A 25,227-nucleotide genomic window follows, 5' to 3' on the forward strand; every position below is an offset into this window, starting at 1 on the left:
CACAGTGTCGCTTAAGCAAGCGCCGTTATAGATCAAGAAAGCCATTGACAGTGCGTTAATTCTCTGACCCTAGCCGGCGAGAATGTCGCCGAGGCCAAGTGATTCTCTAGCGGGCCTCCCATACAATCGAGACTGGCAATCACTAGCGAAGATGAAGACGGAATCACTCAAGGGACGACGGGCACACTCAGTAAACTGCTGTTTTCGAGGGTCCTTCCACTTTCCGCATGATGTCGACAGATCTCTTTCTTTTCGGATAGATGTTTCCTTCTCTGTCCGAGCTGGACGCAGAGAGAGAGCGCCCTGCTATCCGCACCTTCAGATCGGCCATAAAACTGCGTACTCGGCCGTGTCTCCGTAGATCCTTCTGGATCCGTTTAGTCCACTAAGATAGTTTTCGCCAATTGGCCTGGCGGGCTTGATTCTCGCATACAGCAGAAACGCTGGCGGCTGGCCGGCCAGCTAGCAGCCAGTCAACCAGAACACTCGACAAAACAACTCTGTCACCCAACAAACTCCGACGGGCGGACTGGCCAAGCAGGCAGCTTGAAGGAGTGCGTAGAAGTTACTATAAATATCGCGGAGCTTACTCTTTCACCGCTGAGCCGGATGGGCAACACTAGCTAGGCACGAACATTCGGCAACACGAGTCGTATAGGACGGAAGATCTCCCTTAAGTGAAAATATCAGCAGAAAAAGAACGAGTGAGAAAATGAACTATATCGAGAGCATCACTGCACTGGGTTAGCTGGATATTTTTTTCTGACCGTGGGTGCCAGAGAAACCAGCTGCCAACGACAGCTTTAAGTAGAACTACCACTATATTTTTTTGGCCACGGTGTGATTGCACCGTTTGCCATTGCGCGCCAATACTTTTGCGCTTCTGTTACGATGAACGTTAGCATTATTCTGACTGGCTCCCGTAGCAGCCGGCTCAGGGTAGCATTTCCTTGTGTTCTCTCCACCAGAACCGAATCTTTAATAGCCGCTTGCAAAGGCTATACCCCCATATAGCGCTTTCGCGCCTATTTGTCTGTGTGTCGATCGGCGTGTGCATCTCCCCGGAACGATACGGGCGATAATAGAAATGGTCGAACGATGGAGCCCGTCGTCATCAAAGCGCATGGGGCATGCAATCGCCGATGGGTGGTCAGCTGTTGATAACTTGAGCAAGCGTAACATTACGCAGTGCGCGATGCATGCGCGACGTTGACAACGTGGCGGTAGAGTGTACGCGTGAAATGGACGCGCTAAACATCCTGTATACGGGCTGAGAAAAACAAAAGAAAAACGAAAATGTATCGAATGGTAGAGGTGGACACATATTTTATCGAGAAGAACTCTCGACGCGAGATCCTTTGATTGTACTGATTTGATGTGCGAGACTATGGGGGTGGATTTTGGAAATAGCTGTGTGATTTTCGGTTGCACCACGGAATGTCGGTTACTCATGCAATTTGCTAACCAGTCGAAGCAAGTTAGGAGAACGGTAAAGTACTACTCAAGTTGCACAAGCCATTATAGCGGCGAAGGTGATTTAAATAAGTGCAATTACCTAACATAAAATCGCGACGGGACTGGGCCTTCGGAAATTATTGAGATGTACAATTTTAGATTTTTTTGCAATGAAACTAGTTAGGAAGAAAATTGAAAATAATATATATAGTATTTCAGCAATTGTCGTATGCTGAAGGAGCTGGTCATATGCCAACTTTGAACTTCATGATCTTTATAAATAGCTAACAAGACGCACTTTTCTAAAAATAGTCTAGCAAATTAATTCTGTACCTGATTTATAATTACAATGCCTAGCATGGTAAGTGACAATAGAAGGATTATTATAAAAAAAAAGGAAAAGCTAGATTTTTGGAAGTATTACTTTCAGCAGACATTTGCTTGAATTAAAGCAATGCATGCTTCCTCGTTATACTGTTTTGTCATCTTAGTTTGATTCCCACGTAATTCTCTCATTAGACATATTTCTTTGAATTTTTTATTAAAAAACGAGTATTCTTAGGAACAATGACATTGCATGGCTAGGAGTTTATAGTTCTATTCATCGGCGCTTGATATTAGAGTGTTTGTTCTCACAGTCCACCAATAACAGTAGCCAACGGTGGAGCACGTCTAATATAAGGGTAATTAACCTACAGACCCAACAGACGTTTTTTGAAATTTTCTCTATTACATTTCTCTCCGAAAACTCCTAGGGCGCTAAAGAAACCCAGGTTGCAGACAAAAAAACGTCACCTTCTTTCAGAACAAGGGCTGGGTATTCTAAAGATATTTTTACTACATGCACCTAGTAAAGTGTAGCGTTGCCCATGTCGAAATACAGAAGCAAAAAGAAAAACGATATTGGCATATTTTTATTTAGAACCGCCACTAATAACGGAAGGAAGTAAACCAAATGAACAGACACAAGGTAACGCTAGACGTTGGTTCCATCATTACGGTACACGGATTCCATCATTTACTTTACTGTACATAAAGTTTTTGTTAGGCGAACAGCACTTACAAGCGAAATACTGTGGTGATGAGTCTCAAAGGTGTCAAATAGGATCACTTCATCATTTTGTCACCTCACTTTTAACCAACAGCAAATGTCACGCTGTCGAGCTTATGCCATTATTACATACCTTGTTATCTTTTCTCTTTTAGGATGTATCATTAAAATATTGGTTATTATTATTATTCCTTATATCCATTATTCTTATTTCTTATATCTGTATCTTATACACGTATTCGTATTGTAATTACATCAAAAGTAAGAAATAAATTAATAACGAAGAAATATAATGAATAGTAGAATCAATTGTCTTTAGCCCGGTGCCACACCATCACGTCAAATTGGCGGAGAGCATCAGTTTCCACATCTAGAAATTGTATTTTTCGATTTTTTTGAATGACTAGAGACGCGCATAAACGTACCCAATATGGCGAAATCTGTAACTGAAAAATTATTTGCAACCAAGTTCTCACGACGGAAAGACGCGTCAGGGAATAATCAGGTCACTTTGCTCTGTTTTTGATTTTCTCTTTCGATCAAAAAGAATGTTGCTTCCGATACTGACTTTATCACACATTAATTGGTAGATATCATAGTTTCTCTTGTTATGCACAATCAAACTGAGGTATACACTAAATATACAATTGTTTTTAAAATAGTTTAATCTGTTGTTCATATTTTAAAATATTTTTAAGACGACCGAACACGAATATGACATGACGCTTTTGCTGGATACTATCCATATTGGTTCCATAAAAAAAAATCTGTTTCTCATGATAAGTCATGTTAATGTAGGTTATCAGTAATTTCGATACGATCAGCTTAGCAACGGCTATCCTAATCTAACAATTTGAAATAGTGTGCAACGAGTGCAAGGCGTAAGTGAAACGTCTGTATGTCGAAACCAGACATGAGATACCTAATATGAAAATCCCAATCTAAAAGTTTTCGGCTGCGAACGCCAGCAGTGGTTTTATTGATCAGAAAATAACCTATTTGCATTTTATTTAATTTTGCATCAGGTACGTTTTGTCGTCCACGACGCAACCGTGGAGAGCTTATCACTGTATCGTACTGTTATAGCTGTGCCTGTTGTAAAAACTGTTGACATGTATTAATTAATAGTTTTATCCAAGTTGACCCAAGGTTCATTCAAAAAAGGGATGATCTTCGTCACGCAACTCGGTCTTTTATGCAGAGTCGAAACATCATGCTTTTAAAGCTACTTTGCGGTGTATGGGTTTGAGGGCTGACAAAACTAAGAAGAGATGTTGGATTTAAATGTTTTGTTCACAGTCTCCAGTCCTAGATGGATTACTACAACGCTGGTGAATTCGTAGAGCTCTGTTATTACTTTTTTTTTTAATCTATTTTTTAGTTTTCGCTTGCTCATTGTTTGTTCAGTGTCTGCTTATTTATTCTATAAAAGTTATGTTTAGCTCGTATTTTACTCCTCTTATCATGTTATTAGAAAAAAAATTTACTTAACCTATTCGTAAATACTCTCTCCATTTGGTCCTATATTATTACGGTGATGTACCATCTGCTATCAAAAATAGTGGTATTAGTTCCCTATTCTTTTGGTAACGTGCAAGTTAGTAGCTCTAAATTTAAGATAAGACGAATTTGTCTGCGAAAGCAACGCATTATTAATATCGTACTTGACAAAAGATCTACATTTTATTGAGTTCAATACAATTAGCTACTGAAGTAAAAAGTTCTTTATAAAATCAGTGAAGCAAATTTAAATAACAAAATTTCGCTTGTTCTTTGCAACAACAGCACAAGTAAAAAATCATTATAAAAAGAGCTGAAAAAACTCCCTGGATTTGCTATGAATAAAAGCACTACTGAAATTATTGTTAATCCATTTATTATTAAAAAACTACTGAACAAGTCAAGTTTTTTGGTGGACACCCACGTTGGCTAGGACGGACCTACGCACCCGATATCTATTTACAAGTCTTCATCTGAGCTATCGGCAACGACCTCATCTTCATCTTGTGTCACTGATACGTCGGTCCTTTGTTGCTGGCCATTTTTTACTTCCATTAAATGATAGTCGTCGTCCTCGTCAATAATGCTCTCTTCGACCATCATGCTGATGTCATTTTCAGCCGACTCAGTCCCCCGGCCCACTGATATGCTCGAAGTCCCGTTCCAAGATTTTTCAGCAGCGCTACTTGAATTGTGACCACCATCAGTATCGGACGCCGTCGTTGAAGCCTCAAGAATTGTCTTTTCGATGATGCTCTCATCAATATCATCTATCTCGAAGGCCTCGTCATAAGCGGCTTCTTCGGCTGCTCTTAGACGCTCCTCCTGCTCATCAGTTTTATTTTTACTAGATGAAACACCAGGTCTGTTATTGCCTTCAGTCGTGTCCATCGAATCATCTTCATGATCACCAGGTTCAGGCGATGCTCGCTGGATCACGGCCACTGAACGACGTTTGGCCTTTTTTCCTGCTGAAGGCAAAAGGCCACTTCTGCAAGCCAAATCATTCGCTCTTTCAAAGCTCACATTACTTTCGTTCGATACGATGTTAGGGCTCTTGAGCGTCAAAGTCTCTTCAGTGTTTGCAACAAGACCAAAATCTTTAATATCATCTTCTGGATTTGAAACTTCAGGGCGCGTTTTGTTTTCTAGAGCAAGATCTTCACTGTCATCCTCTTGATCCGAGACGATTACAAGTCGCCTCGCACGTCCATATGGTACAATGGGACTGCTGTCCTCATCCTCGCTGACGTCGTCACCACGGTCGTTGACGCTCCGTCGCGGTCGAGCGGGTGATTGAGATGGCAAGCGTGAACTTAAGTGGTGACTGTGTTGTTCTTCCGTCCTAATGCGGGTCGCGGGCGACCTTGTAATGCTATGATTGCCAGTACCACTGGTCAGTTTGTTAGGGGTGACATCTTCGATCTTGAACTCGTCGTCATCCGAGTCCTTAATTATTGTTACTTCGCGCTCGCGTATCGTCTCCTACAAATAAAAAAATTGCAAGAGTTAATTTATAAATGGGTTGATGTTTGGATCTCGAAGCAAGAGCAACAAATTGAATGTAGCACTAGCTGTCACTACGCGTCACATCGGAATTCTTGTATAGCGTAAACGTAGGTAGAAAATCTCAACGTTGTTTCGCGAATATTTCTACGAGCGAGTTGCAAAGGCAGAAAGTATTGTAACCTCTACTATGGCGAGTATCATAATTGATGTTAATTTTATGCGGAACTTCTGCAACTTTCTGTCACCATGACGTTGACTGGTAACCGTGACCCCGTTGCTCTACCAATGAATGACATTGTAGGAAACTCGTTATATCAGCATTAAGGTGAGATTTCGCCCACGTTAGACAACGTTCGATTTACAATCGAATCGGCCACTGCAAGAGTTGGCCATACAATTACAGGGCGCTGTACACGCCTTGAGCGGTGCTTAATGTCGGTATGAGCTAAGCTGATCCACGCCTAATATGAAATTGTAGAGCAGATTACGCTATACGCTTCTAAATAGTACAGCGAATTCGCAAAATACTAAAGAGAAACCAAAACTGACTTTTATGATGTGTATGTCATCATCGTCGTCGTCGTCGTCGTCGTCCACAATGATGAGCTCGCCCGTCCGGCTGCCGTCTTCAATTCTGCAATTTAACGAATTTTATTAATCGTATGCAATCGTCGTACAATACGTATAACGTTCGTTATAGTCGTACAACTGTTACGAACATAATAGATGCAGTGTATTTTTTGTAAAAAGTGTAAGAATACACCCACAATAGCAAACTGAATAGCTAACTGAAATAAAGCATTTTTCTCTTTAAATAAGGAATTCTGTACTAGAACATTAGCATGTTTAAAAATCAACCGATCCACTTAGCTAATAAACAAACTGAGATTTGCTTTTATATTTAATAAATATAAATTTAAGTTTAAATGGACACATAAAGCAGATCTTTATGTGCCCATTTAAACGGCCTTTATTTGCTTGTATGCTATGGTTTCTAAGAAAGTAAAATACCAAATGTGATCATGCTTATAGATTGACCATTCTTGCTTACTTCAAGTCCTAAGAATTCACACCCACAGGGTGTGTAGTTTGTCCCTGTTTGTATTACATCGCCTAGCTGTTTTAGGCAGCTGTAGGGAAATGTTATATGAGAGACCCATATTACAGCCACGATTTACCACTAGGATAACTAAAACGAATTCCGTATGTTCGTGGTATTTTCCTCCGAAACATCTTTAACCCCTTTAGTGGATCGTTTCAATGTAGCAATATACTGTTTTTGCAGAGCTCATTTTCAACGAACTTCAGAGCAGAAAGCCTGAAAACTTACTTATCATGCACCGTACGATCCCTCGTATGCAAAGTTACCAATAAAGTTTATTACCTGGTTGTAACCTTGTTGTTAATTCATAATCGGTGTTGCAAAGCGGAACATAAGAATCAAGTGTAAAAGCTCATGTAACTCAAAACAGTATTTACTAATTGAATTCCCTGAACTTACCGCTTCGGCACTCCGACTACGGCTTTAACGTTCTACGAAACTAATTAGATCGTTGTTCTCCGAAAATAGCCTATGATCGGCTCATTTAGAACAAATAGATAATCTAGTCACTACAGCGCTGTGTCTCCATCTCCTCACTCATGTAACTTACATTGTACTGTGGAGATGTTTTGGAAACTGCTGGTCTTGGAAGTCATCCTGTGAGAGGTCAATGAAAGTCTCGTTCGTCGTCGTATTGCTGCTTCGATTCAGTGAATTGTAGGAATCACCGCTAAAATTCTCAACTTTCCGTGGTAGCGGTGGCCGGTTGCGCAGGTTTTCAGGATTGATTGTTGATGGCATTGACGCAGCCCTATTACGTGCCGACGCGCTCGCCATGTCAAGGTTGGGTACCACGTGCGGGTTCCGCCGCAGGTCCACAGCAACGACGTCGGCTTCTCTTTCACGAATGACCCGGGCCCGTTCCACCTATACAATAGAAAACGCTTGATTAGATATGAATCATTAATCTCATTAAGTTAAAAAGAAAATCCTTAAAAATTACTTGGATATGTCAAAAGAGAGCAACAAAAAAAAATCTTTTGTGAAAAGATGGTTTTATTGACGGCAAATCGTAATTTTTTGTTATTGTCGCCAAAAACAGACGACCCTTGCGATTGGCATAAGTTGCTTCCTTGCAAGTAAATAGTACAAACGTTAAATGTCAGTACAGGCATCGATATTCGATTGCATCGCTGACATTTCAAATATTTTTTTTTATTTCAAATATTTTAAAACTAAGATTGTCACCTGTTGGCTGATAAATCTTCGCTGATCTTCAGACACCTCCTCTTTCTCCTCTTCGGTGGAAAATAAAAGGTCATGGTGTGACACTCCATAGACCATTTTGCTGGCCATCAGAAAGTCAATGTGGGCCTTAGCTTCGTTTGACAAAAGTTTCTCATGCATCTCGGCTAGCTTTTCTTGAGTTTCTGATCGAAGAGGGTCGTTAAGTATGAAAAGTTCACGCAATTGGCTACGTGTGAAGTACCTGTTAACTCGAACCGAAATACGATGTACACAAACGTTTAATTTCGGTCGTCTTAGTTAGTAAGCAATGATACTGATACCATTCATATTATACGAAGGTATTATTTGTCGATTTTGTGATTGCAGCGGAAAAACACTTTTGCAAAGGCGTATCTCAATGTAGGTGTACGGTGCAGTTAACCTGTGGCCTAGTTACCCCTCGTATGGGTATTTCGGTGCACTCTTTCCGTTTCTGCTGTATTTTTTTAAATCATATGTGATTTCTATACAGTGTCAGATTATTTTCATCAGACTACAAGGTGCCTTTGTGCGCATACGTAGGGCAAAAGGGGGATTGCACATAAGTATAATATTGATCGTATGCATGGAGACATTAGGTTAAATGAAGCGAAAAAAGAAAGGCTCAACTTAAGCGTAAAAGAATTGAAAATTTCGAAATTCAAGAAACGAAGACCCATCAGACAAGATTAGAAGCAAGATGGAGTCATCCACATTTTGTGATCGCTTGTCTAGAATTAATGAAATATAAAGAGCTCAATATATAACCCAATAAAAGGAGACGTTCACTCACCTCGTAGGATCGGAGTGTTTTCCAGTTGTTTGCTTTATAATGGAATCCTTGAAGATCTGTCTGGAGTATATCTTCTCCTCGATTGTGCCACAGGTGATCAGTCGATATACGAACACGTCCTTTGTTTGCCCAATTCGGAACACTCGATCGACGGCCTGGGCATCTGTAGCCGGATTCCAATTGGGATCATATATAATGACGCGATCGGCATTGGTCAATGTAAGACCAACCCCACCGACCTGTACGAGTACAAAGCCCCAAGCAAACATAGAGCAAAAAAAAATGAGCCTTGTTAACTAACGCCCAATGCCCCGAAGGAGCTAAACAGGTAATGATTTATTATAAATTCGCATCAACTTAATTCTGATTTTATAAGGCAATAATTGTATAACTATCATAGAAAATACCACGTGCAGTGGAAAATCGAGATAGAAATGTAAACTCTTGGTGGTTCGTTACAATTTAATCGGCAAAGGTTAGGCATTACCTAAGCGTTTACTTCTTTCTCTCTTGACTGCCATGTGCCGATTAAAAAAAAACGTTAACGTACTTCGATAACGAAAAACGTAACGATTCATAAATATATCTGTAGACGCTTTGCAAAAAAAGGTCCTGTTTAAGGCAACTATGATGTACTGCTGCATTGCCGCCTCATAGTTACGTTAGAGAAAAAGCCAGATAAACACAGCAGATGCTGTCTGAGGCAATACCTAATGGCCCATGTACCGGACGTAAAAATAAAATTTGAGTGAGAATACTGAATATGCGGACCATATTTCCTATAATAATAGAGCTATTGAATTACAATGGACAACTAAATGTCAACAACTAAACCTATAGAAGCTTCATACCTGTGTGGTAAGCAGAAACACATCTTTACCACGTTTTTGGAAATCATTCACAATCTCATTTCTTTCACTGGGCTTGGTAATTGTACCGTCCAAACGAGCTATCGTGAATTTTCGCATTCGCAAAATTCGTTGAATCATGTCAAGAATACGTCTCGATGTGGAGAATATTAGCGTACGATGTCCTGCAAGATACTCAGGGATATATATACATGTACATTCAATAACAAATAAAGACTAAAGCTAATAAAAACAGACTTCGTCATATACGTAATGATTTTACGTTACGGCGTATTTTTTCGCTGTTAACAAGTTAACCTTCGTCCGCACGTCGATACGCGTTTTGAAAATAATTTCGCAGAAAATTTAACGGTTTCGCAGCGGCACTCGATATATAGAGCTTTAGTTATAATGATTAGTTATGTCAATAGTAAAACCCCTACCCTGTTCACGCAAATGCACCGTGAGTTCAAGAGTGAGCCTCATCTTGCCACTTTCGTTCAGTAGGTCTTCATCACTAACATCATCGATTGAGAACGGACAGTGTTTATTGTCTTCGAGGAACTCACGAATCTCATCTTCGCTCATCGTATCGCAAAGGCCTATGGAATATGATGAATATTACCGTAAATGTTATGTTGTGGAATCGTGTATTAACTTACATTTTGCTAATTGTAATTAGCCACTTATTGGTACAGTAAAGTAGACTTTGAATAGAAAATAAATCGAAACAGAGTTATGACTTCTCAACTAAAGCAATGCACTCACTCAGCAGAACTGTACCAAATGCATAACCATGCAGATGTCCTTTAATATATATAACTAAATTTATATAAGGTCAAAGTATCCGCACAAAGACCACAGCGCTATCCAAGTATTAAAAATCGTTAGATTAATCCATAAAAAATTCCAATCGTTACTTACAATAATAAAAATTTACACAACCATAATTGTTTTTTGTAAGTAAACGTACCGAGCTGTACGCAAGCTTTCTTAGGAAGAAGACGCGGGTGATCGCAAATCTTTTTCAAGATATTCAGTTGCAACAAAGGCGACTTTGAGGACATCAGAATATCCTTAACGCTCTCCGATTGTAGAAAGTCCTGATAGAGCTGCTGTTGAGTCTCAGATAGAAATGTCCATAGAACCAAATCCTCTTTATTTGCCTGAATGAAATATTCGCAATTAAAAAATGCTCAACCGTTAAGTAATCAAACGCTATTAACACATCGCCTAGCGTTAACACGAGTCAAATTTTTACTCATTTTTTGGCTAGTGGCATTCAATTTAACCCCGTATGAAGTATATTACTAGTCTAAATTTAATAACTGGAAAAAGCTGTAGGAATCATTTGGTAACTATGCTTACCTGAACTTTCATCCCCTGACCTGACCGAAACACCTCTGCTTTAGTACGACGCAAAAAGAATGGTTGAATCATTCTCTTTAATTGTATAGCCAACTGAACACCCATCTCGCGTTCACCTGCTTTTGCGTCCTTCTCGCGGCCCCTAAACGGAAAAAAATATTATATTTCAATTGACCAAAATATAAATGTTCATCTTTCGTTAGCTCGAAACTTTCCTTCAACAAGTCGACTTTGAATAGGCTTGATACACATTAGCGGCTTTCAACGTACCTATTAATAGGTCCCTCGAAGTCTTGCTTGAATCCGGCAAGGTTTCCAAATAGCATCCCTTGATGCGTGAAATGGAACAGGCTCCAGAGTTCACGGAGATTATTTTGAACAGCTGTTCCCGTAAGAACCTAGTTGGGTAAGGGAAGTACAAGCGACAAAAATGTTTGAAGTTCATCAAATGCCAGCATTTTTAAAAAGGAAAAGCTAGAATTAAGAATTTGAAGAAGCATGTAACCAGAATGTTTCCAAAGTATGTTTATTGATTTATTGAATATGGATTTAAGCGTTTCAGAAATTACGTTAGAATTCTAATATATTAGGCTTGCGTCGACTCCAGTATTAACTTCGCACTAATTGGAAAAAATTATTACTTTATTATCATTTAGTTTTAGATTAAATACGAGCATTGGTATTTCAGTGTTAAAGTTAATCAATGCAAACGTTCTTGTTATTTTTGACTTACTAATCGATGTTTAGCCAATAGGCCAAATACGGCCTTCTGTGTCTTTGTAGGATTTTTAATGCGGTGACCCTCATCGAGAATAATGTAGTCCCAGACAAAATTTCGACCGTTCTTTTGGCACAGCTCCTCATGACGAGTTGTTACCATTCCATAGGTTGTCAATATTACGCCACCGCGATTCATCACCTGGTTCGCACATTGCGTAAATCGCATTGTTAACAGCCGTATATTCAGTTTCGTGGCCAAAATCGTGTGCTAACTAAATAAGCCTCGTTGACGACGAATACGCGCAGCACATGCCTTAGGAGCAAGATACTACAACTATTATACAAGGAGAAATTTCCGAAGTCATTAGAAAATACCTATAAGCAAATACTATTTAAGAATTATACGCTATAATACTCAATAAGATAAAAGTGTGTCAAATGTTTGTAGCTGATGACGTACCTTCCGAAGGACGACTTCTTTCTCCTTGTTGGTGCCAGCATGATGGTCGAACACTTTTATGCCGGGTGCCCATTTTTCGAATTCTGTCATCCAGTTACCAATGAGCGAGACTGGCATGACCAATAACACTGACGATATCTTTTCCATGTCGTACAGACCTTTTATAAATACGGGACGAAATAGGTTCAGTCGCATTGAGATTCGGCTTCAAACGAATGAAATACGCTCTTTTAGAAAGAAAATTTGCTGAACTAACTTTAGTTGACTGCACGCCTGCGTTTAGGCAATAATACGGCTGATATCAAATGTTAGTCGGACAAAATTGGCTCATAACATTTTACTATTCTACCCCTAAACCTTAAATTATATGTAGGTGCACAAAGGTTATTTCGTCAGGTCCCCGAAATACGACCAAACGATTTGTAGAATTGTTTATGTGCTCATAATTTTTTTTTCAACATATTGATAACAATTTTTTTTTATCTGACTTAAATAACGCCACCAAGCTATAGCTTCTGGGGCTAATTTGTTTGTTCTAGCCCACAACACACTTCCGTACTGGTATACCTGTTGTACTCTAGTTTTACTTAAACCGTAATTATAATAATCGTAATTATAGTTGCTTTCACAACCGCCAATTGTATTCTAACTAAAAATCCTCTTGGTACGAAACTTACCCGCTAAAAATGATATGACCTGTACGGTCTTACCCAGGCCCATATCATCACCGAGTACGCCACCTCTTTTCCGTTTGAACAAGGAATACATCCACTTCAAACCTTCGCGTTGATATTCAAACAATTTCGAATATATTTTATTGTGGAGATAGTAATCAGGGCACAGCTCCACCATCTAAATTACCATAATAAATCAAAATCGCATCAAACGATAGTTAATCATGGGTAATTTATCCTGCAGCAATAACTATCATTCTTTTTTCAATAAATTTTAGATTAGCTTTTAGTGTGAAAAAGAGCATACGGATGCCCCGGTGGAATTCTGTACGACTGCTGTAAGGTTGCACTAGGCAGTGGAACGCATAAATGGATTTCTCGTCTGACATTGGTAGATATCCTATTTTGCCTTCTTACAGAATAACAGGCTTGAATTGAATACTCAACATAAGTTGCAAGAAAAACCCGTATTTGGCTCTTAGAGATAGGTGGCACTCTTAGTACTACCCGGGTAATAGGGTTGGTTTGGTAAACTCATGGTAGTCAAAATAGATGACCTCGTGAGGTTCAGATAAAGTTTAATTCGATAGAAAGTTCTTATGAACAATAGTTTTAGTATAAGTCGAATATCTCCGTTCGTACTATACAGAAACCGATAATAATATTTGTGTCTTGTTACTTTAGAATAATTTTTTAGTCAAATAGAGACCACTTTAACAAAAAAATTCTACGAACATAACGTAAATACTACTTATGAATCATAAGGCGAGGCGGCGGTGTAATCAGGATAGCCCCTGGGCAAAATTCTCGGTGAAATAGGGGCTTAGAGGACATTGCTGCATCAGTACGGATGTCGAGGTCATGTGAGTTTTCTACACATGAAATAATAGCTAAAAGAACAGGCTGACGTATTCGATGATAACGACATGGGTGATCATCTGAAGTATGCATGTTTTACATAGCGCAGATAAAATTCGAACCGGAAGTTGGATGTTTTCAAATCTCTAAGTCCGTTTAGGTGCCAGTGAACAGTACTTATTTATTGAAATACATAATTTTCATGCTGAGCCCATTAATTTACTCTGAAGAGGTTAAAGAAAAACAATATTTTGATTAAACTTTCAAAAAATCGTATATCTCAGTATCAGAATAGCATAAAAAAGCATTTGTAAAAGCAATTCTATTACTTCGGTGCTATTTAGGGACACGACCGTTCTACAAAAAAATAATCAGTTACTTAAGAGTGTTCGCGTTTTTCTTGTTAAATATAGTGTATAATAGTACAAATAACACCAAACTTATTTAACTGGAATGAACTGTATGCACATGACGCATGGCGATTTCGATCAAAAAATCTTCATACATGACACCCAAAGACTCTACATATATACCATATAAAAATGATAACACAAACTAAAGGTGGTAAAACATACCATTTTCAAATACTCTGATTAGCTGTCTCCGGATGAGAACATTTGTACATTCGATTTTGACGATCCCATCTTATTAGTAACCGACATAATAAATACCTCTGAGTTTTCCTGCTGTTGCGCATCGGAGTCGTCTTCCTCGCATGTCTGTTCGTCTAAAGCTTCGCGTAACGTTTCAACCTTTTGGCGTATCCGAACATCGGATGGGTTTAATCTGTACGAGAAGTTCAAAGCACGATCCAAATAAACTTAGCTCCTAATGTAAGTAATATTCAAGCAGATATATCAATGTTTCGTGTTTTACGTTCAGAAAGATATGCCAGTAGTTGAATAAAAGGATCGCAATGTGAAGCGCTTTAATAGTAATACAACTCTAAAATGTTTAAACGTTCAGGCTGAAATTACGTTGCCATTAGAAACTGAGCAGCAAATTATATTGATTTTAATTCTTCGACGAAGATGACTTACCAATGTCTAGTTACTTTTTTAATAATGAAATATTTTGCTTCTTGTAACGATATCGTATATGATAAATATTAAGAAGGCGTCCCATATGAAGCATCTTGACCACTACTTGACAGCGAAATCAGGTTTAGAATAATCACCAGTTGAATGAGCGAGGGTATTTAAGAAAATTAATGCAACTAACGAAAAGCAATAAATTTAACCCAACAACTAAATGCGTGAACGATGTTACGAAACATATCAAGGGTTTTCTGCTTCTTCAGTTTACGCTTGCAGGAAGTAAAAGAACAGTTTATATTATACGTTAATCAACTGAACGAATAGTTGCCAAGCGCCAACCGAACTGAGTTAGAACAAAATCCATTACAAGACGCCATTACTCGATTTCACAGTACTTGTTCACCGTAAAACAATTTTTCTAGGCGGATATTTTTGTGTGTGCGTAAATAGGCTCACTCTACGGGGAGATATGCCTTTATATATGTCTGTAAATGTCCCGGCGCGATTAGCTGAACGGTGACACAGCGAAATGCACATTTCGGATATATCATGGTGCAAACCTTATCCCACTGCTGTAGCTTCTGTAAGTTTTTGGATCTTTGCTGACAGTCGGTCCGCTGTGCCTCATAGGCTCCTGCTCTAACGACTCTTACGTACGAAACACTATTATGGAAACCGAGAGGTGCGTACGCTCGGCTTCTGGCTGTAGTTCTTAGCTACGGCAATACATGTGTACCCTGTCAACGGTTAAAGTACGACATCTAAAGCATTTGTAACTACTATATTTTCATTTATAACTGCACAGACTTCCGGGAGATGCATTTATCATGAGCATAAGCCAATAGAGTGATCTTAAAGCCAATGACGCTACAGTACGAAATTCTGATTAGTAGATATAGGTATAGATTGTAGGAACGCGCATTAGAGACTGTACATAAATCCTTCTCACTTTGTAACTCTTTCTCCAAATGTCACAACTTTTTTACATAGAAGTATTAGCGAATATTCAATTATATCTAAACAACCTGCCCAGCTCCCAGGATACCTTAACGCTTCTTCAAACATCTGGTAGCATTTTTCGAGTTCCCCAGCCTCCAGTAGCTTCCGACCCTTCCTTTTCAGCTCCGTGTAGTCCATGGTCACAACTGGTAATTGGTCCAAAAACCGTTTAATGCTCGCGCACTCTTTGTGCTAAACTCAATCTAACCCACAACGGTCCTTTGTTAATAATAATTTAACACTAAAGAAAACATGGAGCGTTATACGACACAGTTATGCTAAAAAGTTGTATAGTTTTGATTTGATTTAGCATTTTTTGAGCAACAAATGGAAGTTAACTTGGTCCACACTGAACATCGACTGGCGCCACACGAATTTCGGAACGGATGGCTATTTAACACGGCCCCATAAACACAACGCCAAGCTTTCATTCTGCACAGATAAGAACTCTTTCGAAGAACTGCTCAGGAGCTTCTGCGCGGCATTTTTGAATCTTTCACAAAAAAAAGTCGAAATATTTAAAGGCAAAACATATCGGTTTTCTGCATTTTTCCTAAAAGATACATGTTAATTTTTGAATACTAAACAATAAAAAAGAAGCTTGCAGCACGTCGTACGTCGAGATATGGCACAAGAGCGAACATAAAACAAAGTTAGTTCAGTTTTTGATGCTCTTAGTGCAAGTTGCTTAAGAAGTTATGCAAATCAATTGGAGATTAATCAAAGTTTGACTCTTTTAAAGGTAATTCTTTGCGAAATTCAAGTGCGCTTTTCGCTCTTTGAATATTATACGTTTACTTTAGAACAAAACAGGATCGACACTAAAGCCGAGAAATATATTTCGGCGAACGTCACATACTAAATAACATAACACTTATTAAATGAAGCTTGACCTGGTATAAAATCCATTTTCTTTTTTCGCTATAAAATAAACTGTCAATGATGTTTACGACATTTTTGAAAACTTTACTGTTTGACTATACATTCATAGAACAAAAACTGCAATTAACAAAAGTGTCAAACTTTGCTTACTTTTCCATACGGTTTGCGGTGGCACCTTTTTAAATGTCCTGTACTTATATATCTAAAATACTGCGTATGATCAATGTACCTCTTTTCGCGGTTGTTTCGTAAATGTAATGCGATGTTTTAAATAATTCGAATAATAAGAATGCAACACTACCATATGCAAAGAACTCTTTTTCTTGCAAATTCAATCTGACCACTACAGGCTATTATATTGTTAGCTTGAGCTTTTTAACTTTTCGCCATCAGGTATCGATCAATCGCCGCCATGATGTTCTTTTTTGTCTAGCTCTCTCCATAACGGCTGATATTTTGGCATAGCCAGCAATGCTGCTTTCGTTCCGGATACTCTCCTTTTCAGATGCATCGCATGGGAAGTCGCGCCTCGAAGACTCCTTTCATTCAAAAGCGCCCTTCGTGTGCTTCGGCGATATGTTGCTTGGTTAAATGACAGCACACCTGATACCTGCTGCCGTAATATTATTAGCCATTTTCTCCAAAATTTTGCTGGTACGCCCATAGCGACCCCGACATTTCTACTTGCATAATGATAATATACGTGACGATATATCGCACAGGTGTGGCCAGCTTCTTCGTTTTCCAAACAGCTGCTTTTTCATCTAAGCCACGATGTTGGTTTTGACCTTAAATAAAGCCTAAAAACTAGACGTTTTTGCACGTTTTCACTATATCCTCCAGACCAAGCGCCACTGGATATGCTATAAAGTGGGTTAAAACTTGCAGCGAAGTTTTCAATAACGATCCGCTAAGCTATAACATTCGCAGCATATATTGATAACTTGTAAAAATAATCGATCGACTTCTTTTGCAGGCCACTCTTTAAGCTTTACCTGGTTTTTGTACCATTTTTCAATTGAACTAGATATTAACAGAAGTCTGAAAGAGCAAAACGCCTCTCACGCTAACGAAAACGCAAGAAAAACAGCCACTTCAGGTGGCTTTAATTTAGGAATAAAATGAACGATGTCACCGATTTGTCGTGTGAAGCATATAGAAATAAAAAAATAATCTTGATTCTGAAGCCCCGAATTGATTAGGGTTTTGGTCTAAGCCAACGTGTATGTTTGTGTTCGACTTTATAGAGGCTATTCTAAGCAAAAGCATAGAGCTTCAGTTAGTATATAGACGATTCTCGTCGTATAGGAACCGTGTGCATTGTGTTGTGATCAGAACAGCATCAAGGTGCGTTTTACAAAAAATAACTTAAAAAAATCGGCATTACACGTTTGTCATTTGCCCAATTTTTTGACTTTCTAGTACTACGAAATTCGTTCGGAAGCATTTTTTTAAATTAGTTTTCGTAACACTGAGTTGGTATGGAAAAAATACGGCATCGGCATTCTTATTTACATTTATTTATAAAACTGTGCGTGCATTTTGAAGTGACGCGTAAGTCGGCTTACGTTGACGGCTTGAAAACGTTTTCTCCGAGGTGTACTAATAACAGGTCACTATCTATCATAATCGCGGTTAAACTGTCGGTTCATGGAAAATCAGCCACTCGTTTAGGAGAAATCGGGCCAGTCTCTAGGACAGCCAATCAAGTTCATTCAAAGAAGATCGCTATCTGATAACGACATGAAATAGTATGTTTTTAAAGGTTGGTAGATATATCGGGTGACGCTTCGGGCACGTTATTGTGACACTGCATGCGCGAACTTGTTCCACGTGTCAGTCTATTTGTCTGTCAGTGAATTCAGCCCTTTTAGGTACCGACGTCGTCGGAATTATCTTCCTTTGCACAAAGCATTTTGAACGAAATTCCAAGTTCCACTCTAGTTACAGATCGTTTTCAACTTCAGTTTCGAAAGGATTTTCGATACGTCACATCCACAAAATCATTAGAAAATTATAGGTAAGAATCTTATAACAAACTGGAGATTGGCCAATAAAAGCCTATTATTTCTGGAAAGATTATCGCTGTTAGACTGAAACTACGATCCGCTTTCCCACATCTATATTAGGTATGATAAGCCCAATGAACAATTAGTGTGATGACCAGAGTTAAACGGTTATAGAGAATATATTCCTCTGCGTCGGACTTCGCTTTATACCAGCACATTTCAAATTACACGTCCCGTATTCCATCAGATAGCTGGGTCCCAGCACGAAACGAAGCGTGTCTACGCCCGGATTCGAACCTAGACCACAACGTATTTTTAGCTTAGCGGAAAAATACGTTACGCACTAAGCTAATACCTAAACTCATTTATCTTTCCCAACTTAATTAATTTTTTTCAGATCATTTGGTAACTGTCCTTGATGCATTTTCAACAAGGTTTCAAGGGGCATCCGCGTCAATTGTTCGTGGGTTGCTGAATTCAACCAAGCTGCAAATCTTTTTTGGGTAAATATTTTCAGGACAGTAAAAATCAGTAGATGAATGATTAGTAGATTATTTAATTACTAAAAAATATTAATGATTTATATATTATTTACTTTTTTAGCAGGTACATTATTTATTACTAATAATTCATTCACTTGGTCATGTATGAGCAAGCTATCTCTTAGCAATATAAGGTAAATAGCATAGCCAATTTCTCCTGCGTCAAACGGGATGTACCCAGAAATAACTTGAAAAAGTCAAAATTCTAAAGAGATACATTACCTAAGTTAGCCATTGTCGCTGTTCGGCTTGACAACGTGGCTTGGCACGAATATAAAATAACTTAGGGCAACTTTCTGTGAATCGCCAGCAAAAAACTTCACTTAGTTCATTACATGCATTTTACCCGTGAGAGACAAAGGTGACAGCCCTTCGTTTATTTCGTGCAGCAGAACGGTAATAGGCCCGCTAGTGACTATATCATTCCCCAGACCTTAGCCCTTTCTCTACCAGTCCCTTTTGAACTTGTGCCGTTTTCGCTATCTATACATCATATGCTTAAGATGACAAGTTGCAACAATACAAACGTATAGCATTGCCGCTGGGTATTACTTCGGATGACTGGCTGTTAGCATTAAACAAAGTATATGCATGTGCAGTACATTTCTGTCAAATCCATGAAACGCAACGGCTATATTCACTACCGTACAACGAAGTACTACATAACTATACAGTGTTACGTAAAACTGTTCTATTTCATTACATTGGCTAACAAAAGCGATACGTAGCTAGATGTAAATAAAGATATCATACTTTTCTAGTTAGCAAAAACTATACGACGTCCTGGAAACTCTTGACTATTTGGCTTCACTCGATCGTTTTAACTTGGACGCGCCACGGAAAACCTGATTCGGCCCTTGAAGATTCGCTCGGCAATATTTAATACGCGCAGCGAATAAGAAAACATCGAGGTACGATGGTCTGTTGCCATAATAGCGAACCACTACAAGAATATTTATTTCCAGTTAAGTAGACGATAGATCGCGTATGAAGTCATTACTAATGATAATCTTTCATGAATCATGAATTTCTTCTAGTTGCCCCTCAACAAGATAACAGATACAGTACGTTTGCTTTTGACCTATAATAGACTCTACTCGGTCTATTCTAAGCTTTGTCGACATGACTACATATTTTAGCAATCAATATAATAAATATATAAACACCTAAATAAGTTCCTAACAGGAAATGCAAGTGGGTAACTGTAACCTAATAGAGGAGTAATCGTCCTATGGGAGGCAAAGCAAGGGAAAGCTATTGTCTTAACAGTGAGTGTTGTAAGATGCATTATCCTGTTGAAATGCTTACACGCGATGGGCGCTTAGAAACATGTGTTGCTTTCGAGAAGCAACTCAGACAATCTGTTCAGTTACCCTCTGGCATAGACGTTGGGATGAACGATGGGCACTCATGGCGGATCGTCAAAAAAGCGATCAGCAGATTTTTACACGGCATTCTCATACATGCGCTTAGTAGTTTCACGCACAAATCACGATCTTGACCAGACGAAGCGTGTCACGATCGTTATGGCCAAATCCGGTCCTAGGTCAGTATTGCATTTCAAATTTTCGCGCCTGACCTATGGTAATTTTCAATGACTACGTTCTTCGTTTGTGCGAATGTCTAACCGACAATATCTTTTATTATTTTTAATCTTAAAGACATATCGACATAAATTGATCTACAACGATTTAAAATGAAAGCTTTAGGTATCAACGGATGTTATTATCCTTATGGAATATGTCAGTAGTCAGGATTTCCAGGAGCACAAGATGAAAGCTCTTTTAATACGTTCCACGGTCTGATAATGGTCAGCTTGCGTATTCATCTCACTGAGAGCAGTACAATGTCAACAGATACAACTGGCAAATGTTACAGCATTACAAATACGACTTAATGTAGTTTTCTCAGAGCTCTGTCTGGGGTAAACAATAGTGGCATTAGTATTACGAAGAACAAAATTAAGCGCGTCTGCTACAAATGAACCGATGCATTTGTTCAGCTGTGCTCTGTATTTACTGTGATAGCTGAAAATTTCGGCTTCATCGCAACTCCAGAAACACTACTGTAACTGATAATAATATCAGTACGATTAGCACTATGGCAATCGAATAGATAATATGATCATAGCAGTTTCCACCAGCCTGACTGCTGTCCGACCTGATTTCCACGTCGATATTGTAGACGCAACAGGTGTCCTTGGGAGCTTCGGAGGTCAGACTATACCGAGCGCCTTCCGTCGCCTTTAGATTCAATGAGGTGTTAACATCTGGATAGGTCACTTCCTCATTCGACTTGAAACTGAACATGTACAATGGCTTTTAGATATTAAACAACTGGAATAAATAGACGAAGTTATGTTTTATTGTTCTTAATCATACGTCGTTATCTTTCTCACGATAGGGTATAGAGGTGTCCTAGTGCAAATGGCTAAATCTGCCTGTTGTATCAGCCTACAATGAAAAAGGAAACAATCAAAGGCTCCTGCGTTGAGCGTTTTTTCTTCACTGATACGCAATAGCAATATTTCCACAAAACGCTTTACGCACCTATCAGTGTTAATAAACATTTGCCCAAATCATACATTGCGTGAACTGCTCGCGTACCTCAATCCTTTGAATTTTTGGCAGAGTTCTTCGATAGTTTTTTGATCCAGTGCACTCTCGTAGTCGATGTCGACGGCAAGATCTAAGTAGGACTCCTGCCTATCCGATAGATTCAAACTTCTAGAATCATACACAACTTTTAAATCAGTTTGTTTGTCAGTTGAATCAGGGCTTTTTACTTTGATGCCCTGAACTTTATCTTTCTGCTTGAGAGCACTATATACCTTGTCGTAAGACCCATCGAGTTCTTCGCAATACTCGCTTTCCTCTTTTTTTGTCTCAGAAATCGTTTTCCCTATCAAGGGGACCTCGCTGATGTCCACAGCTCTTTCCGCGCGATGTGCTCCATCCGGATCGTTTGTACAATGACCTTTGTTGATGTCCTGGGTTCTTGAGGAATGATTAACAATATTCAAATATTAGCGAACACACATTGTAATAATATGTTTCAAACGTCCAAGATTTAATGTTGTTTAACCCATTGAATGAAATTTATAATTTGCGACTGCTCGATAGCGAAAATTCTTAGTACAGTGTATCTCCATTTTGCTCGGAGCTAAATCGAAACAATTAGGCGAGTATAAATAATTTATCCTTAAAGATTTTTTCCCTTTTATGACATGTAGTATTACGTCTGCTTAGAAAAAAATGGTAATTTAAAAGACTAATTGTGTCAATGAATCTCAACATATACGGTAAATCAAAGTGAAGCCTCATTTTAACGACCTCCGAGTCACAAAAAACGCGACAATATGTGGCACAACCTATTAAAAAGAAAAAAAAACAACTTCTATTTTAAAAAATCAAATATAGTGTTACTTTTCAAGCCATTTGCTTATCTGCGTTTCGAAAGGATTATAATATTTGTTGATTTGTTAAATATGCCTACGTTGCAATGAAGCGTTTTAAGCCCATATGTATATTCGTCATTTTCTGTCCTTTCCCTTTTTCAGATTTTCTGGCTATCGAACCCGCCGAAGAGCTTTCCGCACTCGTGATCAATTGCGAAGTTTATCTAAATACTTTTCCTAAACAAGAAATAAACCCGCTCTATATTACACGCAAGTTCAGAATTACGTAGAAGATCCTTGGATTTGGCCAGTATATGCAAATCTATTTCGGAGCCGTGGTACGAGGTTAACGTCTTTTCCTGCTGAACTTAAAGAAACGTAAAATGATTTTCGGATTTAAAACGAGTATCGACATACGTCATGTCGGCCTAGGAAAGGCCAGCCGTTTGAAGCAATGCGTAATTAAAGCAGTACCTGACGTAAAACTGGAAGCATTCATTTATTCGACTACAAGCGTGTCTAGATCACAAAAGAAAAGCTAATAAAACGCCTTTCTGCATTAGACAAACGATACTGCAAAGCCCGAACGTGTAAATGAACAAAACTGATACGGTGAAAAATTCGGAACTTACTTTAGCCCACTGCGGAAGTTAAGCCTGCACCATTCCAATCCAAGTTCAAAATATTGACAAGCGTCACTTTATTCCATGATTATCATCGACAAAGTAGAATGGAGTTAACAACTGTAACAGGCCGGTGAGAAATCGTTGGACTTCCATATACGAGACAGGGTCAGCTCGTATCTGATATTACTACGCAGACCGCACTAAAAGAGCATATTTACTTTTCTACGAAGTTACCACGAATTCAAATGTCGCTTCTGTCCACCCCACGTCCGTTGGCGTTTACCAACTACCACATATCATATTATAGCACATAATGTCACATACGTTGGTGGATACGACGATGTTAGCTAGGTAGACAATGTAATCTAACGTCTCGAATGTTCAACCAATACACCGTCACGTAACATAAAACACATTCAAGCATTGCGTGTCAGCGCACCTATTCGACTCGATATATTATACAAGCCGTTCACGTGATATAACTGGCTGCTTTGCTTTTCTTACTGTGATCCTAAATGCTACTAAAATACTGCATGCAATTCGAGTCCCCAGGGTATCTGGTCCATAGGGAAGATTCTTATCCGACATCTGCTCTTGATGCAAAGAATACGACAGTGAACTTTTTACCAGTTCTTTTCCCCAAAAATGTCTGTCACACATTCTGTTTTCTATAATTAAAGCATAAATATGCGTTGAAATCATGATACGGGACGTTGGTACAGGATATTGTCATATTGACACCGGCATAAATCTCGTTTGTTCACCCAGACAGAAATTGTGTTGTATAATTCATTGGTTCTCCAGGTAGAGACAACTAGAACAGTTCGACTGGTATTAACTTACCAGCTGATTCTGCTTAAATGTTTAAATCCAGCTCGGCTGCTATGCGGCCTACATGTGTCTCTTACACGGCGGACGAGTTTGGGCTAAGGCTAGCTATTGAATAACGTACTTTACATCTACGTTGATAATTGTGCTATTATTTAATACCCAATGCGATAACTAGCCTTGGGCTGGTACATTGCTTCTTGTGAAGCTATCTTCACAACGCTAAGATTCTTGATTGTTGAGTAATTTCTTCAATTGCTCATACGACGAGCGTGGCCTGATCGTAGGCCCAACGAAGTCTATCTGACAATACGGTACATACTGACAGTAGATCTCGGCATACTTATTCTACCTCAAAACAACAGAAATGTACGATGGCTGTCGAAGATCAGATGGCCGGACTGAGAGGATGCAACCTCTTGCACACTTCATGCTGGTCCTTTATGACTTCAAGAGCATATGATGTAGTATTGATAATACTTTATCATACACGTAGAAATATCGCCTTCAATAACACGTGCTGTATGTTCATTATGTCATAGATGGACAAGGGGCGACCAGCCTCTACTAAGTGCCGTCCGGCACAACGACAGCTACGAACGCTGTTTGGCAAACGCTGGTGCATGCTCAAAAAGATACGAAAAATACCGCTCGTAACCAGTAACTCCTCGAATCATCGTTAATAAAAAAGATAGTGCAAAACGACAATATCTTCTATTGTAATTACGAATACACTATAGGCTTTTTAACATGTAACAGCTGACGTGCATGTATAGCACAGGTGCTTTACGCAGATTTATGTAACAAATTATATCGTGCAAGTTCCCCCAGTCGCGCTACCATATTTAGATGCTAGATAACATTGCGAAGTACCTGGTCGTTACGATTATCCGGGAGAATTCGTCGAGTTCAATCGAGTTCGGTGTTCTCTCGTCCCTGCCATCCTTCATGATCCAGTTGACCATCGTTAACGAATTCGCTTACGCATACAGCGACTAGGAACGTTCCTAGTCATCGGCGATGCTGGCTATCAGACAATTGTAGAACACAAGCATAATCGCCTGTATCGTTTGTGCCGTTTCGCTCAATATGTGTCAGTAGCAGACAGGATCCCAATCGTTTCCTCAGTTCCCGATAACTTGCTTTTTTGCTAGATAGGCGCTTTGGCCAAATAAAACAGCATCTTATATCCTCTATGATTAGTTTTTTAGTGGCGCTTTGTTAGAATCGACAGCGCGCTATTTTTGAAAAAAGCTTCCATATGCTGTAGTTAGACTTATAAACGAGTAAAAAATGGGTCCCTAGAAGCAATTATCCCTGTAGGTTTGTTACGCTGTTCATTCACTCATCTGTACTTCTATAT

At 39.0% G+C, this 25,227-nt stretch overlaps 2 protein-coding genes and 2 long non-coding RNA genes across 10 annotated transcripts; 2 read left to right on the forward strand and 2 right to left on the reverse strand.

Annotated features, from left to right (window-relative positions):
- Positions 1-255: 255 nt before the first annotated feature.
- LOC147753199 (uncharacterized) lies at positions 256-10,060 on the forward strand. The gene is made up of 3 exons (XR_015311912.1): positions 256-1,489; positions 8,710-8,944; positions 9,972-10,060. It is a non-coding gene; the product is annotated as an uncharacterized LOC147753199 (long non-coding RNA).
- LOC111262422 (DNA excision repair protein ERCC-6-like) lies at positions 4,366-15,963 on the reverse strand. 2 transcript variants are annotated; one of them, XM_022836664.2, is made up of 15 exons: positions 15,627-15,963; positions 14,216-14,330; positions 12,690-12,864; positions 12,013-12,170; positions 11,566-11,751; positions 11,103-11,230; positions 10,833-10,974; positions 10,438-10,630; positions 9,908-10,066; positions 9,468-9,649; positions 8,617-8,855; positions 7,806-8,046; positions 7,168-7,484; positions 6,065-6,149; positions 4,366-5,491 (listed from the first exon to the last, which is right to left on the reverse strand). In XM_022836664.2, the coding sequence occupies exons 1-15, from the start codon at positions 15,716-15,718 to the stop codon at positions 4,466-4,468; spliced, it is 3,438 nt and encodes a 1,145-aa protein (XP_022692399.1). In that variant the 5' UTR covers positions 15,719-15,963; the 3' UTR covers positions 4,366-4,465. The 2 variants fall into 2 exon arrangements, with proteins under 2 accessions (XP_022692399.1, XP_086825260.1); XM_086969134.1 differs by lacking the exon at positions 15,627-15,963 and adding an exon at positions 15,142-15,224.
- A 1,891-nt stretch (positions 15,964-17,854) lies between these two features.
- On the forward strand, positions 17,855-19,894 carry LOC147753200 (uncharacterized). The gene is made up of 3 exons (XR_015311913.1): positions 17,855-18,227; positions 18,869-18,974; positions 19,775-19,894. It is a non-coding gene; the product is annotated as an uncharacterized LOC147753200 (long non-coding RNA).
- A 722-nt stretch (positions 19,895-20,616) lies between these two features.
- On the reverse strand, positions 20,617-25,016 carry LOC111262424 (uncharacterized). 6 transcript variants are annotated; one of them, XR_015311911.1, is made up of 4 exons: positions 23,043-23,325; positions 22,679-22,772; positions 21,620-22,009; positions 20,617-21,314 (listed from the first exon to the last, which is right to left on the reverse strand). XR_015311911.1 is itself a non-coding variant. In XM_022836671.2 (3 exons), exons 1-3 carry the CDS (start codon positions 24,827-24,829, stop codon positions 21,292-21,294), a joined length of 540 nt encoding a protein of 179 aa, XP_022692406.1. In that variant the 5' UTR covers positions 24,830-25,016; the 3' UTR covers positions 20,617-21,291. The 6 variants fall into 6 exon arrangements, 3 of the variants coding, with proteins under 3 accessions (XP_022692406.1, XP_022692404.1, XP_022692405.1); XR_002681604.2 differs by having other exon boundaries at positions 22,697-22,772; positions 23,043-23,324; XR_002681603.2 differs by lacking the exon at positions 22,679-22,772 and having other exon boundaries at positions 23,043-23,319.
- Positions 25,017-25,227: the final 211 nt, after the last annotated feature.

The sequence above is a fragment of the Varroa jacobsoni genome, unplaced genomic scaffold, assembly GCF_002532875.2.
Source record: "Varroa jacobsoni isolate VJ856 unplaced genomic scaffold, vjacob_1.0 scaffold_663, whole genome shotgun sequence".
NCBI lineage: Eukaryota > Metazoa > Arthropoda > Arachnida > Mesostigmata > Varroidae > Varroa > Varroa jacobsoni.